The following is a 14,444-nucleotide window of genomic DNA, read 5'->3' as shown; positions in this document are numbered from 1 at the left end:
GTAATGGAAGCGCTGAAAGCAGTTGAGTTTGTTCAAAGTTGAATGCTAGTTGAACTACATTGAGTGATGATTGAGGTTAAGATGACACCGAAGCACTCTTTGTTCTGTTTGACGCTAATCTCATTAGCTTACTTGTTTCTGTTGAAAACTACTCCGACTTGCATTCACCCCCAGATCAATTCAAAATGATAATTAACAGATGCTTTTTACTTTATTATTTCATTACTTTATGGAACACCTGCTGTCAGACTGGCAGTATGTTTTAATGAATTACAGTCCGTCTTACCCCTGAAGACCTGTGCTGAAAATATCAGAGTTTAATAGTTGCGTGCAGGTAACTCCCACCACCCCCCCCCCCCCCCCCCCAACCCCAGTGTGAATTGACATGTTTGTGACGTGAGTGTGTGTGTGTGTGTCACAAGCTGAGCCAGATGAACTCATCTCAGAGAAGGGTCCAAACGTCTCACCTCTAAAGTCGGTCGGGCGGCGTCTCGACACACCTGTGTGGCCCTTTTTTGGCCCATTAACGTGGTTTCGACGAACGTTACGATGTGAAAAGCCTGGTCTGTGACAGCCTGGCTTACATTTACGAGAAGTTTAGAAGAAATGCACTCAGATCCGTGCTTTCCTGAGAATCTCATCACGGGGGGAATAGCATTCTCAGGCTTCCCTGTCCTTGCTGTCTGCGACCGCTTCCATGCAGTAGATCTGCTTTGTGTGGATGCCCCGCGTGCTCGGCGGTGACAGCTTTCTGCCCTGTGTGCTGCAGAAAGATAAGACGCCGCTCACTGTTTTATTTTTTCTCTCCAAGCAGCGTCTGTAAAGCGGCGTTTGGCTCGGCGCCCCCCCCCCCCCCCACCCCCACACCTGTCATGCCCCCCTCGGCACATCGATAAGCTCGTCATATTGATGCATAGGTGTTGAGTGCCTTTGTCTTGGCGTTGACTCACAGCGTAATCGCACTAAAACAAACACCGTGACTTGCGGGGAGTATGAGTCTGTGTGTGCTTTGAGACACTTCTGATGAGCGTGTTAAGGAGAATCTTTGGACTGTCAATAAATCAACTTAACCGTCTCCCCATGGGCCTCTTTTCAGCTGCTCGAGGAAGAACCACTGCGTTAAGCGCAATGATGGCATTACAACCAAGTGGACGTAGCATGTTCTCTGTCTCTCATTACTGTTTACACGCTCTCTCCGTCTTCCCTAACTTTGTCTCACCATTGCTCTGTTTGTCCCTCCCCCTCACTCTCACTCTCTCTCTCCGTGCTGTTCCTTTTATTTTGTCCCCGCTGAGAGACGACTGGAATGTCTCATCTGGCTGAGAGGGTCATTTTAACTTTCTGCTCTTCCCCTGCTCCCTTTTTTAAATTTTTTTTATTTCCACTCCCATCCACCCTTGCCTGTGCGCTCTCTTCTCCCCCCTCCTCTTCTGACGCTATGCACCGGTTTCTTTGGCATCCCGCTCGTGTGCGCGAGCCAAAAGCAAGGCAGCACTCTCCCCGGGACACTCCTAACTGTCTCTGTCTCTTTCTCTCTCACACTCGCACACACAAATACTCCTCTTCTCTGTGCTTGCAAGGCTCATTCTGAAGCACGCAGGGACCCTTTGCTCCAATCTGCAGCGAGGGGATGGGGCCTAATTTGCTTGCCTCGGCTAATGAGCTTAGCCCACGCTGAGCAGCTTTCAGCCCCAGGTTGTGGTAGTGGGCACTTGGGTAGCCCTTAGCAGCTAGTTAGAGGAACCAGAGCGGTGGGGGTGGAGGGAGGGGAGGAAGGGAGGAGGAGTGCATCTCAGAAGAGCTGCAGCCACAGCTTCACCACTCCTCCGTTCTGCCAGGACCACCTTTACTTGCACCGACACTGCGGCTGGGACGCCTCTCTCTGCTCTCTCCCTCCCTCCCTCCCTTCTATGCCTCTAACTCTACCTGACTCCCCTCTGTCTCTCCCTCTCTATCTGTCCCGGAGCACTGACAAACTGCTTTTGTAGCTACATCACCTCCTTAGGCAGCTGACCCCCCCCCCCCCCCCTCTCTCTCTCTCTCTCTCTTTCCATCTCTTTTCCTTCTTTTTTGGTCTTTCCCTCTCTCCTGACTTTGTTGCCAACATGTATCGGAACCCGTGGATCTCGAATTACCTGACTCATGTCAAGTTTTGCAGCCAAGGTAAGAGCAGAGACTCAGAGCTCTGCAGCTTCGGTGCATGTGCGAGCTCGGGCTGAGAGCTCGGGGACAGGGTAACTCTGTTACGGAGCTGGGAATCTGGGCTCTGAGAAGTTGGCAGGCAACAAACTGCAGACTCCCTTCCTCTCTGCTCACTGTCCTGCCTTCTAGCCAGCTGTCCTTTGCACTGCAGCTGTAGCCTCCAAGGACACTACGTAGCAGAGATAAGGGACTCTAACGGTGCAAGGGGCTGTTCTAGGGAAGAAGCTATTTCTAGGCTTCACAGCCAATTGGACACATGCGTGCATGATTGTATTATTAGGCTTTACCATTGTGGCTGGATAACAAACCACATTTACATTCTGAATCTTTTATCAACCTATATTTACTCATCAATATTATAAAATACATGAATTGTCTGAATGTCAAATAACTAAACCTCCAATGATATCTAAAGTTTTAACCAGACAGTCAGCCCAAAGTCAAAGGACCAAGTGTCACCGGCATTTTAAATGGAAACATTTTGCATTTTATTGATTTAAATGAAATTGCGAAGTCAAAGTAAATCTGTATTTTTTCTTCTCTTTTTGGCATAGAATTTAACTTTGGGGAACTTTGACATTCAAATTTGCACACTTGACCAGTAGCAAGCCATCTTGACTGAGCGCTGACCTTCTGACGGAGCAGAGGGTCCAAAACGTAGAACTTATTGTAGCTTAGTAGCTGTGTTGCACCATCCACTTCTGCTGTGCAGTTTAAGGAGCGTTTAAGATAGGAATGAGAGAATAATTTGTAGAACAAATGTGTCTCTTGAATATATTGTGTGAACATAAATTGACGTTAGCTAACGAGCTGTGTAGTCACTTGGGCTGTCCACTAACACTCGTACGATTTTGTCGGCTAATTGATTCGTTGATTTAGTCGACAGATCTGTAAAACTGAGTTTCTCGCCATCTTGGTTTTTGGCCATTGCCATAGTGAATTTTTGCGATCAGTGAAGGGCAGTGACCATGTTTGGACTGCGGAGAAGTGACATCGTATACGACTCTGGTAGCAAAAGCGACCTGTCATTCAAGTAGCCCCGCCCTAAAGCATCCCCTGCTTTATGGTCTGTTTGACTCTAAATGGACCATAATCTACTAAATGAACATCATGCTGTATTGAAGAAGACTTGAAACTAGAGATTGAGACCATAAACTCATGTTTACAATGTTTACTGAGGTAATAAATCAAGAGAGAACTAGAGTCATTTTCTCATAGACTTCTATTCAACCAGAGGAGTTGCCCCCTGGTGGACATTAGAGAGAATGCAAGATAAAGGCACTTCCAGATTGGCTTTACTTTTCAGAACCACCTGGTTTCTCCCCAAATAATCCCAATGGAACACCACTTTAAATATGTTGATAAATTTCTTGGAAAGAAGTCATTCAGCATTAAAAAAAAAAAAATCATGAAAAAATACTATTTGACAAAAGAAATCTTACCAAAAATTGACCAGTTGGTATACGAATCGACTTTGAGAGTGCAGCCCTAGCAGTTACTACGTCACCAAGCTTCTAGGACCACATATTTTGTGAAAACGTGCAGATTAATTTTGCTATGCCATTTTGTGTTGTGACTGGGTATCAACACAGAAGTCCTGTCAGACGTAATCGGAACAAATATAAGTCTGCTTAAGACAGGAAGTATCATGTATATGTACATGTTATGTTTACATTTAAAATTTGAGGTACTTTATCACATTATCCAGTCACATTGTGCAATAGCCACGGTGCCTCTCATTCCCACCACTCTCTAATATTTTCGCAGTGGGAACAGAGTGCTGAGATCTGGCCTCCAAACCGTCTTGGAATCCACAACAGGTGGTCCACAGTTTGAAGCTTTTAGACAAGCAGAGAGGCTGGCGTGCGTTAAAGTTTGTTTGAGGGTTTAGTCTAGTCAGTGTAGCTGTCATGCGCTCCGTTTCCTCCACAGAATTAAACGTGAGACCGAGCTGCTTGTGTGGCCAACTCATTGTTATTAGCGTTAAAGACATAATTGGCTTATCGGCACATCCCTTTGCTAAACCTACTGTTTGCAGCCACAGCCTCACCTAATTTTGGATTCTCCATCTGTTTTTTTTTTTTAATGCCTTACTTCTTAAGCCTCCCTCAGTGAGGCTTTAGCTCAACATAGTGAAGGCAGAGTAGGTGGGCAACTTTTGGGGGGGGAGGGGGGGGGGGGGGTTGGTGGTGTAATGTCTTTTTTTTTTTTTTTTTTTTTTACAAAATGTACCTAAACACTGATAATGAGGAAGCTCTTGGGTAGATGATAGTTATTTGATTGTTGAGACAGAAACATTCCCATGCAGTGTGATGTAATGCAGACTGTTTTAAAGTGTGACACATTTCCTTCGGGGCTTGCTGTAATCCCAGGATTCCAAGTTAATCCCGCCTCTCAATTTGGACACATGCTCAGCCCCCCGATACCTCTTTGGTTACCACACTGGGTGTTTTTGCCGTGGATGATGTAGTGAGCACTTCTGTTTGATTGACATCCACGGTACGTTTTCTTTGCGCTCTGACACCTTTTGATACCTTCACATGAACCTCTCCACACCTCAGAGCCTGACTGACACTCACTGAATCGTGAAACCTTTTCTTTCCCCCATGCTTTATCAGTGTCACGCTACTTTTTAGGCCTCATCAACACACGCGGGGCGCTGTGCAGAGGAATTCCTGCCGCACTCCCTCCCGGCTATAGCAGCCCATAGTGTTTCTGTAGATTACAGCCAGCATCAAAGGCCCTGCCACATGTGTGATCATTGTGGAGGTTTTTTTTGTTGCCTGCGTCTGGAATGACGAATGCTTTGAGGCTCTCCGGGGGGGGGTCGCGGGTCGCGATTACATATAGGCCGTATGAGGTGTAAAAAGAATACAGGTCTGGGTTGCGGGGAACTCTATATGTTCGACGTGACAATAGCCCCGGAGGGACAAATTCTTTTCTTATTTTCGCACTAGCAGTTCATTAACCTTCACTGTGGCATCTGGTTTTGTTTCACACTGTAACTTAAAGGGATATTCTGGTGTTTGTCAACCAAACACCAGACTATCGGTCAACATTGTGCCAACACCTGCCTTGTAGAGAGCTGGTAAACACGCGTTCATTTCGGTCGGGGCAAAGAGTGTGAGCCTCCTGCAGGGTTTTCAAAGATCTTCAATTTAATAGACATCTTTTTGAACATGCGCCTTTAAGTCAGAGCAGAAGTAAACAGAAAGTAATCCCATGGGAAGTCCTGTAGCTGCAAATTGTGTCGGAATTGCAGCACAATTCATCCACAACTGGAGACTTCATTTATCATATAGTGTGGGAACTTAATCATTTTATTTTTGCAACTTGGATTACAAGAATCATCTCATTATATTTGCTACTACATCACTTGAGAGGGTGAATCAAATGACATCATGATTAATGATCATAATGGCCAAAAATATGAAAAATCCTTTTTGTAGACCAGACTGACACCACCTCAAGACTTTGCACCAAACTGCCAGAATCAGCACGACTTATGTTTTCTAGTGATTTTATATAAGATGTCAATATTACATTACATTACAGTCATTTAGCAGACGCTTTTATCCAAAGCGACTTACAATTTAGATTCTATCACACACACCGTAGGCACAGCTACGGGAGCGATTTTGGGGTTAAGTGTCTTGCTCAAGGACACATCAATATGCGACTAGCGTAGCCGGGAATCGAACCGTCAACCCTCCGATTGAAGGACGGCCCTGCTCTCCACTTAGCCACAGTCGCCCCAACTGAATATAAGATGAATGTCCTAAAAAAAGTATGCTCCTTATATAACTAAGATCTTGCTTTGTAATCATGTTGAAATGGTATCATCTGTATCAAAAGTAACCCATTTAGTTGTTTTCTGTACTTCCATGGTTACAGTGCAAAAAGTGACAGCTTGGACTTTTAAATGGTTTACCGAAATGTAAAGAAATATGAATTTCATCAATCTAATCTTTGGACCTTTTTCAAAAGAAAACACAAACGGCTTAGATAACCATGATCATCATTCAAGGCTTGCGAGGAATGAGTCGTGTTTTCACCAGCCCCCCCCAGCTGAAACAATACATGACCCTCCCCGAACACAAACACAGGGCACACCGCCCTCTCCAAATAAGCCGTCGTTCTTCTCAAATGATGTTTTGCTTAAGTAGGAGGGATTTAGGGCATCAACCCAAACATCCTTAATGGGGAATAACAGAGCTGGAGAGGTTAGGGGTTTTCTGGGTGGAGCGGTGGGAGAGTCAGGTGGCCCTGAGGTGAACTCTGAGGGGACGGAAGTGGGACCACATGTTTGTCCCGAAATTACGCGGCTCTGGCTACTCCGAGGTCCGAGGGCAGCCAAAATCACACGTTTTGAGGTCTGAAGTAAATAACTGAAGCAGACATTTCTTTAAGGGATGTTCTGCAGAACTCAAGTCACTCACAAGGCTTTTGTGTTTATGATGCTTAAAACCAACTAATGCCCCTTTTTTGGAATGAGGCTAGGCAGGTTGACTTTGGGCAATTTTTCCAATAGACAACAGACTTTTAGGGGAATTGGACAATATGGTTCTCACCGCCTCTTCCTGCTGTCCCCCATCTGTATTCACGTTGGGTATGAAAGTGGCACCCAGTGACATTGATGCGCTCGGCACCTCCTGGCATCGTCCCAGCGGCACTGCAACCTTGACGTGTGATCAGACTTTCCAGCGCCTGTCTGTTTCTCAAGTCACCTCTCTATCAACATAGGCCGATACTTGAAATGGAAACAGTCACTGTCTCTGGATGTTAAGCGTAGTGGGGATTTGTTGCTGCTTGGGGGGGGGGGGGACGGTCTTTTAACTACACAGTTCACTTATTATTTGATGTATTCAGTCAGACAGGCATCACTTGTTTTCTCCGCGGAAGTCCACTTAATTACAGTGGTTTTGTGCCAAAGGACCTGCGGACTGGTTCACCTTGCAACGTGTTTGTGCTCATTAAAAGCTAAAATAGGAGGTTTTGCTGTTTAGAATTGAAATGAATGAGCATTGTGACATTTCTAAATGCTGCACTCTTCTCTTCTGTCCACAGGACTCGGGAGTGAGACCCCCATTAAACTCAGCAACCCCAGATTGCTGCAGAAAAGAGCTTTGAGGTAAGATATGCGAACATTTGTTGTGTTAACCAGTCTCATCATGTTTTCATTTCTGTTGTGTTAGATCACCTTATTTAAGACCAAGTGAATAAACACCTTGGTCTGTATAAGATGTTTGATATCAATAATCACTATTCCATTAAGCATTGACCCTCAGATCCCCAAAACCGCCGGTGGGATTGAAAAGCATGTTGTCTTTAAAACGCCAAAGCTACACCGTTAATTGTTGCCAGAAGCTGAAAGATGATGATTTTTACAGACAGTCCTTCAACACACCATGTGTGACGAACACTTCAGTCAAAACAAGCAGCCAAAAAGAAGCTTTAAAATTGTGATATTTCATCAAAAACGTTTAATTCTAAATGTCTCATTTAGAATCTCCCCCAAATAAACTGCTTGCATACTGTAAAAAACACAAAACTCAGGATTGTTCAGCATCATGTCGTAGGCCGGGTATCCGGTACACCACCAGGTCTATACGTTGGCCTCCTTTTACAGTAGAGAGTTTCCTTTATGGCAGCCAGGAGGACATAGGGCACGGTGGCACCAAGTTGGCGCCAAAACTGTGTGTGGGTGTGCCTGTGACTTGGAAACATTGTGCCTGTAGGAATGAGATGTTGGGAGATTTCAGTCAAGAAAACAGATGCTGTTATGATAGAAAATGATCTGTGATGTCTATGTTTGCCAGTGTGTTCACAACTCTGTGGTCCCTGGAACGGACAGAACCGCAAAGTCATGTTTTCCCCAATTCTTGGCGGTTTCCTCATGTAAGCAATCCACTGCCGGTTCTGTTACAGCTGCATTGTGACTTGTGAATCAAATCCATAACTGACTTGAGTGTGTTTCTGGTAGAGACTTTGGCCGTGTATATATATATATGTATGTGATTAGGGTCAAACCTTCAAATTAGTTAAATATTTGGGGATTTTGTGACTTGATGAAATTTACAGGTTAAAATCAAAATTGTGTTTAGATGATTGGGTTTGTATTTTTGTAGCTTTATCCATAACCCATTGTCTGATCGACTAGATTCTTGAAACTCATTCAAACAGGCCCGGCTTCCAACATGTTTTTTTTTTTATGATTTGGATGTACTGTTCTGATCCAATTCATATTCCTGCAGTTGAGCCCCTCACAACTGCTTCCACTGTCAGTCTATAAACAAACCCCGCCGTTTCCCACAGCTCAGCCCTGTTTCAATAACAAGTTGGTATTTTTCCTGCACCCCTCAGCTTCCAGAAAGAATTCTCCCTCGACGAAAAAGACGACCCGGCAAAAAGCACCAAGGATATAGATGTTAGTCTCTTGGTAAATCTCCCCAAAGGTGAGTAAGGATTTTTAGTATTTCTGCCTGCTTGCAAATTGCCCTCACAATGTCAACTTTCCCAGGGTTTTTGAAAATCACTGTTGTGCAACAGCAGCCTCTTTGCCAGGTGGAGTAATGACAAGATTTGTCTAAACCAGTTTTTCTACATGTACAGTCCTCATATATTGTACAATATAAAACGCTGCACTTGCATCCCCCCATTTACTCCCAATGAAGAGAGACGGTCCCACAGAAGTTTGTGCGTTAAGTCGTCCTGAATATATTAGTTTGAGCTGTTTCAATTCACTTTTTACAAGTCTTGATTTGGGCAATAAAAAAAGAGACTGTGGATGTGAAATTGTAAAGAAGACCAATTTCTATGGATCGTGAAACTTCTATTGTTTTTAACTTTTAAAGGAAGATTTCACATAAAAGGAGTTTGGTTTCAAAAGATGGTTTTGTTTTATCATTATTAATACCAGAATTCGCTAAACTCATACTCTAACAAATCTCTAATCAAACTTGCTTTTTTCTTCATATCGAAGACAAATATACAAAACATTCAGGTAACATCAGCAACTACTCATTCTTAGCCGGTGCAGGCTCGGGCTTGCCCTGGTTTAGATGACATACATCACTGGATTAGCAGTAGTTTATTACCATTAATGCCATAAGTAACTTGATCCCAGGTCACAATAAAACTGTCTAGTAAACTCCCTACAAATGGTTTTGTCTACTCTGTAAACGATTTGATCAATTAACATGAAAATATTAAGTACAGCCACTTAAAGCTTTTCAAGTTAATAGTTGAGGATCATGACCTCCACTATTTATTTGAAGTAGCTCAAGGTGTTTTTAGATGGCTGTCAGATACCTTTAATAAGCATTACAAATTATATTTTCTGCTGCTCATATAATGTTCAGATTAAGTGGGTTACCACTCAAAATTGTCGTGTTTCTGATATCTAAATCACGAAAAGCTGACTACAGACCAAAAATTATATCTGTGTGTTTTAGTTATGTATAGATTTTTCTTAAATATTGAAAGTAAGTAAATAACAGACAACATAGTCTCTATTAGGAACATTGCAAACAAAAGGTTTGGTTTGGTTTGGATAGCACTGCTAAGACAGATGTTTTCCTTTTTATTGAGCCAGAACAGTATTGTGTTTGTTTATTCTCTCTTTAGTCTCTGAATTGAGGAAACGATTTGAAGGCATTACCACGAGCACAAGTGACTGGGAAATGAACAGGTGAGAAGGTGGTGATGAGTGTATAAAGCTTCTGATAATGACAATGTTGTGGGGGATAATAACACGTCTCAGGTTGACTACTACTGCCTCCTTGTGTGTGTGTGTGTGTGTGTGTGTGTGTGTGTGTGTGTGTGTGTGTGTGTGTGTGTGTGTGTGTGTGTGTGTGTGTGTGTGTGTGTGTGTGTGTGTGTGTGTGTGTGTGTGTGTGTGTAGAAAGGAACGTATAGCTCGGCGGTTGGAGGGCATCGAGGGTGAGGTGCAGCCGTCTCTGCTGCCAAGTTTAGTGGCCAACCGGCTTCTGGAGGAGGACACACCACGATACACAAGGGCCTCTGAGCCCTGTGAGCCCTTTGGAGGTGAGACAAGTGCAGCACCTTGACTCTTTTGTTTGTGCTTCTATGGGGATAACTGACTTGTGTTCTCTTCGTGCCTCCTAGTTACAGTCCAGCGGTATGGCATAGAGGGATTTGAAATCCCAGAAATGCAGCTGGCGGCTCCGGAGCGACAGTCCAGAGCTCCCTGCAGACCTGACCCTCAGTCCTCCATCCACACGGAGCCTGTCTACACTTCGGCCTCCACCACCGGTGCCCCTAAGCTCGAGTCCAAGGCCGAGCGCATCGCCCGCTACAAGGCGGAGCGGCGTAGGCAGCTGGCCGAGCGCTACGGCATCTCTTTAGATCAGGAGCCGGACTCGGACCAACCCCCGCGCCGTGCCCGGAACGATTCGGAAGGCTCAGAGAGGCGAATTCGAGGGGAGTCGGTGGGGGAGGACGGGCGGGACAAGGCCCTGAGTTCTTACACCGGCACGTCCGCCACCAGCCCGAGGGCGGGACGCTCGGCACCACAGCACAGCCACCCCGATCCGGGTCACGAGATGGGTCGGACCAGGGTGGACTCCTTTACAGAGAGGGAGAGGCTGATGAACCTGGAGAATCAACGCAGAGCTGTTCCGCCCGAGCCTCCGTCCTCTTCCTCATACATGGACGTGACATCGTTGTCCTCGGCAGCCAGGGTTCCCGCCAAGGACTACTCTGTCACAGGGATGCCACCCAGTTCACCCAAGCTGAGCAGGCACCTTTCCCTCTCCTCACCTAAGCACGGGGTGTCTCCTGGGGACCTATTCATCGAGCAGCAGGCCCACAACATCCTCAGCAGACAGGGGTGAGTGGTCTGATCACTTTTTGCCCTCATCGTCTTTGATTTCTATTTATATCCAAGGTAGTTTCTTTTCCTCGTTTCACAATTTATGAAGCAGAGTAGATATTATTCTATGAATTGGCCTGTGGCTAATGCTATCTCATTAGCAGACCATTCCCCGCTCTTGTCGTCCTGTGGTTTCATACCGGGTCAGGCAACCTGAGCTTGTTCTGGAACAATCTTTGAGACCCACAGCTGGCCTTGTAAAATATACCAGGCAGACTGATACAAAATATTTGTTTGTGTTGTGTTTCTATTCCAGACATTTTAAGTGTATCTGTTGAGAAAAAACAATTAATTCCCAAAGGAACTCTCATTAGCCTGCATGTTGCTGTTTTGTTAGGAAAAGCCATTTCCGAGGCTGTTCGGATAAAGTAAACCTCTGTCTCTGTGGCTGATCCCACTTTTTTACCAATGCTGATAAAAGCATCAGCTGCTTCCTTAAAGGATAGTTCCAGTTTATCACAACTTGAGATGAACGAATGGTTACTATCAGTCTGTTGTTAATATCCATCACAGTTTTCAGACCGATTTTTGTGGTTCAACTTGTTACACTGTGCCGTACTTGCAGTAGTTGTGCTTGCGCCAAGGCTGGATTACCAAGCAGGCAAGCTGCCCCGAGACCCTCAGGGGCCCCCAAGGGCTCAAGACTGTCTTCATGGTAACTCGATTGCCTGTATTTCTTTGGTGATATACCAGTAAAACTGAAATGGTAAACACCATACTGTGGCTCTTGCTTTTTGACTTGACTTGTCTTGTAGAGGGGCTCTGTTTCAAAATCTAGTTTTAATATGTTTAATATTTCAGTGTTTAATTTATATGGTTTGATCTGTAGACTAACTGATTTACAGCAAACCTGGGACAGGGTTAGCTTCCACCTTAGAAGAACAGTTCAGTTTTTAGGTTCTGGGCAACATAGATTGGGGAAACATGTCAGGGGTGACTCATGGGGGCCCACAGTTCAATTTCTGCCCGGGGGCACACTATTTGGCCTAATCCAGTCCTGGCACACACACAGTTTACTTTGCAATGAGAGATTAAACCCAAATTATGCTTTCCACATCTGCGTGGCCAAGAGGAACAACCCTACAATATTGGGAGCCAAGCAACCGACCCATTTGGTATGGACATGCCCTCCAAACAGCATTACCCCTGAAATGATTGACAAAAGTAATACAACAAAAAAGTAATTAACTGGAATTATCCTTTAATTGTGTTAGTCAATACTGATTAGCAGCTCCAGTGCTCACTAAATCAGGCATTCATTAAATACATGACTGTGAAAAACTGGTTCATTCTTCTAGCGTTACCTTTTCCCAACAGAACAGCACTCATCATCATTTTATCATCTGATTTTTAAGACCCCATGGGACAGCCAGTGTTCCTTTTCCTAAAAGGCTATCTTTAAAAGTGCCAGTATTTCAATCTGCAGCAGATGGATTCATTGCTGCTGCAGACGATAAGCGCTAAGGAGTGTTGTGATAGTATACTGATAGTACAGATAGTATCAGCATACTCCTCATCTGTGATGTAAGAACCAGCTGGCCCAGCCCAGGTCTCGACCAGGTTTGACCCTTCAGTTCCTGTTGCTAACGAAGAGATGAAGATGATTCTACACCCGACTATACGCGGTCATTCCCTATCCCATCGCTTCCTCTCGCTGCTCCTAAATCCCTCTCTCAGGTTTCAACACTTGGTGTGTGTGTGTGTGTGTGTGTGTGTGTGTGTGTGTGTGTGTGTGTGTGTGTGTGTGTGTGTGTGTGTGTGTGTGTGTGTGTGTGTGTGTGTGTGTGTGTGTGTGTGTGTGTGTGTGTGTGTGTGTGTGTGTGTGTGTGTGTGTGTGTGTGTGTGTGTGTGTGTGTGTGTGTCGGCGATGCAGGGAGGGTGTTGAGTTACTGGGCGACACAGTGTGACTCCACGGTCAGACCTGTGACCCACAGCTGGGCTTGATCAAGACATGGGAGGCCTGACGGGACAGAAGCACATAGGAGAGCGTCTCCTCTACCTTTTCCCAGGGAATCTGTGGGTCAAAATGAATAGTTACATTTTAGGACTTGGTAGTAAAATGTTATGAACAAAGGTCATCCTTTTTTTTTAACCATGTAATGACCTTTAGTTCATTCTCCCCCTTGGAGACTGTCTGTTTTACTGGGCACAGTTAAACTGGTGTTTTAAGATCCTGCCAATCATCAATGTTGCCCATTTCTCCTGGCGGAGTTTCTGTGTAGTTACAGATCCTCCAGCAAAAAACATTTGGGGCCATTTAATCTTTATGGTAATTGTCCCTGAACCAAGATGTTTTTACCAAAAAAAACAGAGCTCCACCAGGACACTTACGGGACAGCCCATCCACAAACCAATCGGTGTCTGAAAAGCCTATAAATGTAGCATTAAATCCAGGACATTGAGGTCCCAGTATTTGGTATGCTTCTCAACCATTTGGCTACCAGGACACCCTGTCCTGCAGCAATTATGGTGTACCACGTGAGCAGAGCTGGTACTCGGTACGCTCTGAGACATATTGCCACACAGACCCGTGGCAGTATTAGTAAGTAAAACACGACTCTACCTGACCTGATTAGACTGGGTATAATTTGTAAGATTACCAACTCGGGTTCAGGTCTCAGTTCCTCAGAACCAAGCGGACCCTCGAAGGCCTCCGCAATAGGCATTTTTCTACTCTATTTAATTACACTCCCATCAGACATAACTTTTTGTCTTGTTCTGATTCTTCCGTTTTTCTACTTAAGTTCCGGTCCTAGTAGTATTAAAAAGGAAACGTTTAGTTTATTTTCCTCTGAATAGCTGCTTCAATTACACAGTCCTTCTCTCCTGATACAGTGATACTTTGATAACATGGATTTTTCCACACAACATAAATGCAGTCTGTGGCCAAATCTGATCTAATAAGCAAAGTGTGTTTCTCTTTCCTGGTCATTTAACAAACATTAAATAAGAGATTTATTGGTCATATTATATGGCGTGTGATGCCTTACCCAAAACCACAATACCAATGAAATGTCTCACTGGGGAGTTGGACTTGTATTCTTAGCAGGATCCTGCTGGTTCCAAACCCATTCTCACTCTGGTTACGCTCAATGGGAAATCAGTGGTGTGTGTGATGTGGTGGCGTGTCTGTGTATGTGCACGCTGCAAGAAACAAAAGGCTGAATACTGAACCAAGACTTTTACCCACCCACTCATTCACTTGTCTCCCACTGGGTTTCCATTCGGAACAGTGCGAGGGCGAAACTGAGCACTGATTGGTTCCTCCAGACTGATGCTGAGGGCGACACCCATTCCCTCATCAACTGGCCCTCGAGGTATTCCCAGGCCGGTCGTGTCTCACCCCAAT

General features: G+C 44.9%; 1 protein-coding gene across 1 annotated transcript in view; it reads left to right on the top strand.

The window, feature by feature from the left end:
• Positions 1 to 2,105: 2,105 nt before the first annotated feature.
• Positions 2,106 to 14,444, top strand: part of svila (supervillin a) — a 56,638-nt gene continuing 44,299 nt past the window's right edge. Inside the window, 7 exon segments of the mRNA XM_076085430.1 lie at positions 2,106 to 2,163; positions 7,270 to 7,333; positions 8,566 to 8,657; positions 9,829 to 9,892; positions 10,106 to 10,248; positions 10,330 to 11,053; positions 14,329 to 14,412. Of these exon segments, the coding sequence (XP_075941545.1) occupies positions 2,106 to 2,163; positions 7,270 to 7,333; positions 8,566 to 8,657; positions 9,829 to 9,892; positions 10,106 to 10,248; positions 10,330 to 11,053; positions 14,329 to 14,412 (1,229 nt within the window).

This window comes from Anarhichas minor, unplaced genomic scaffold (genome assembly GCF_050575085.1).
Source record: "Anarhichas minor isolate MPS153535 unplaced genomic scaffold, ASM5057508v1 ptg000155l, whole genome shotgun sequence".
In the NCBI taxonomy this organism is placed as follows: Eukaryota; Metazoa; Chordata; class Actinopteri; order Perciformes; family Anarhichadidae; genus Anarhichas; species Anarhichas minor.
This window is presented reverse-complemented; position numbering and strand designations above follow the sequence as displayed.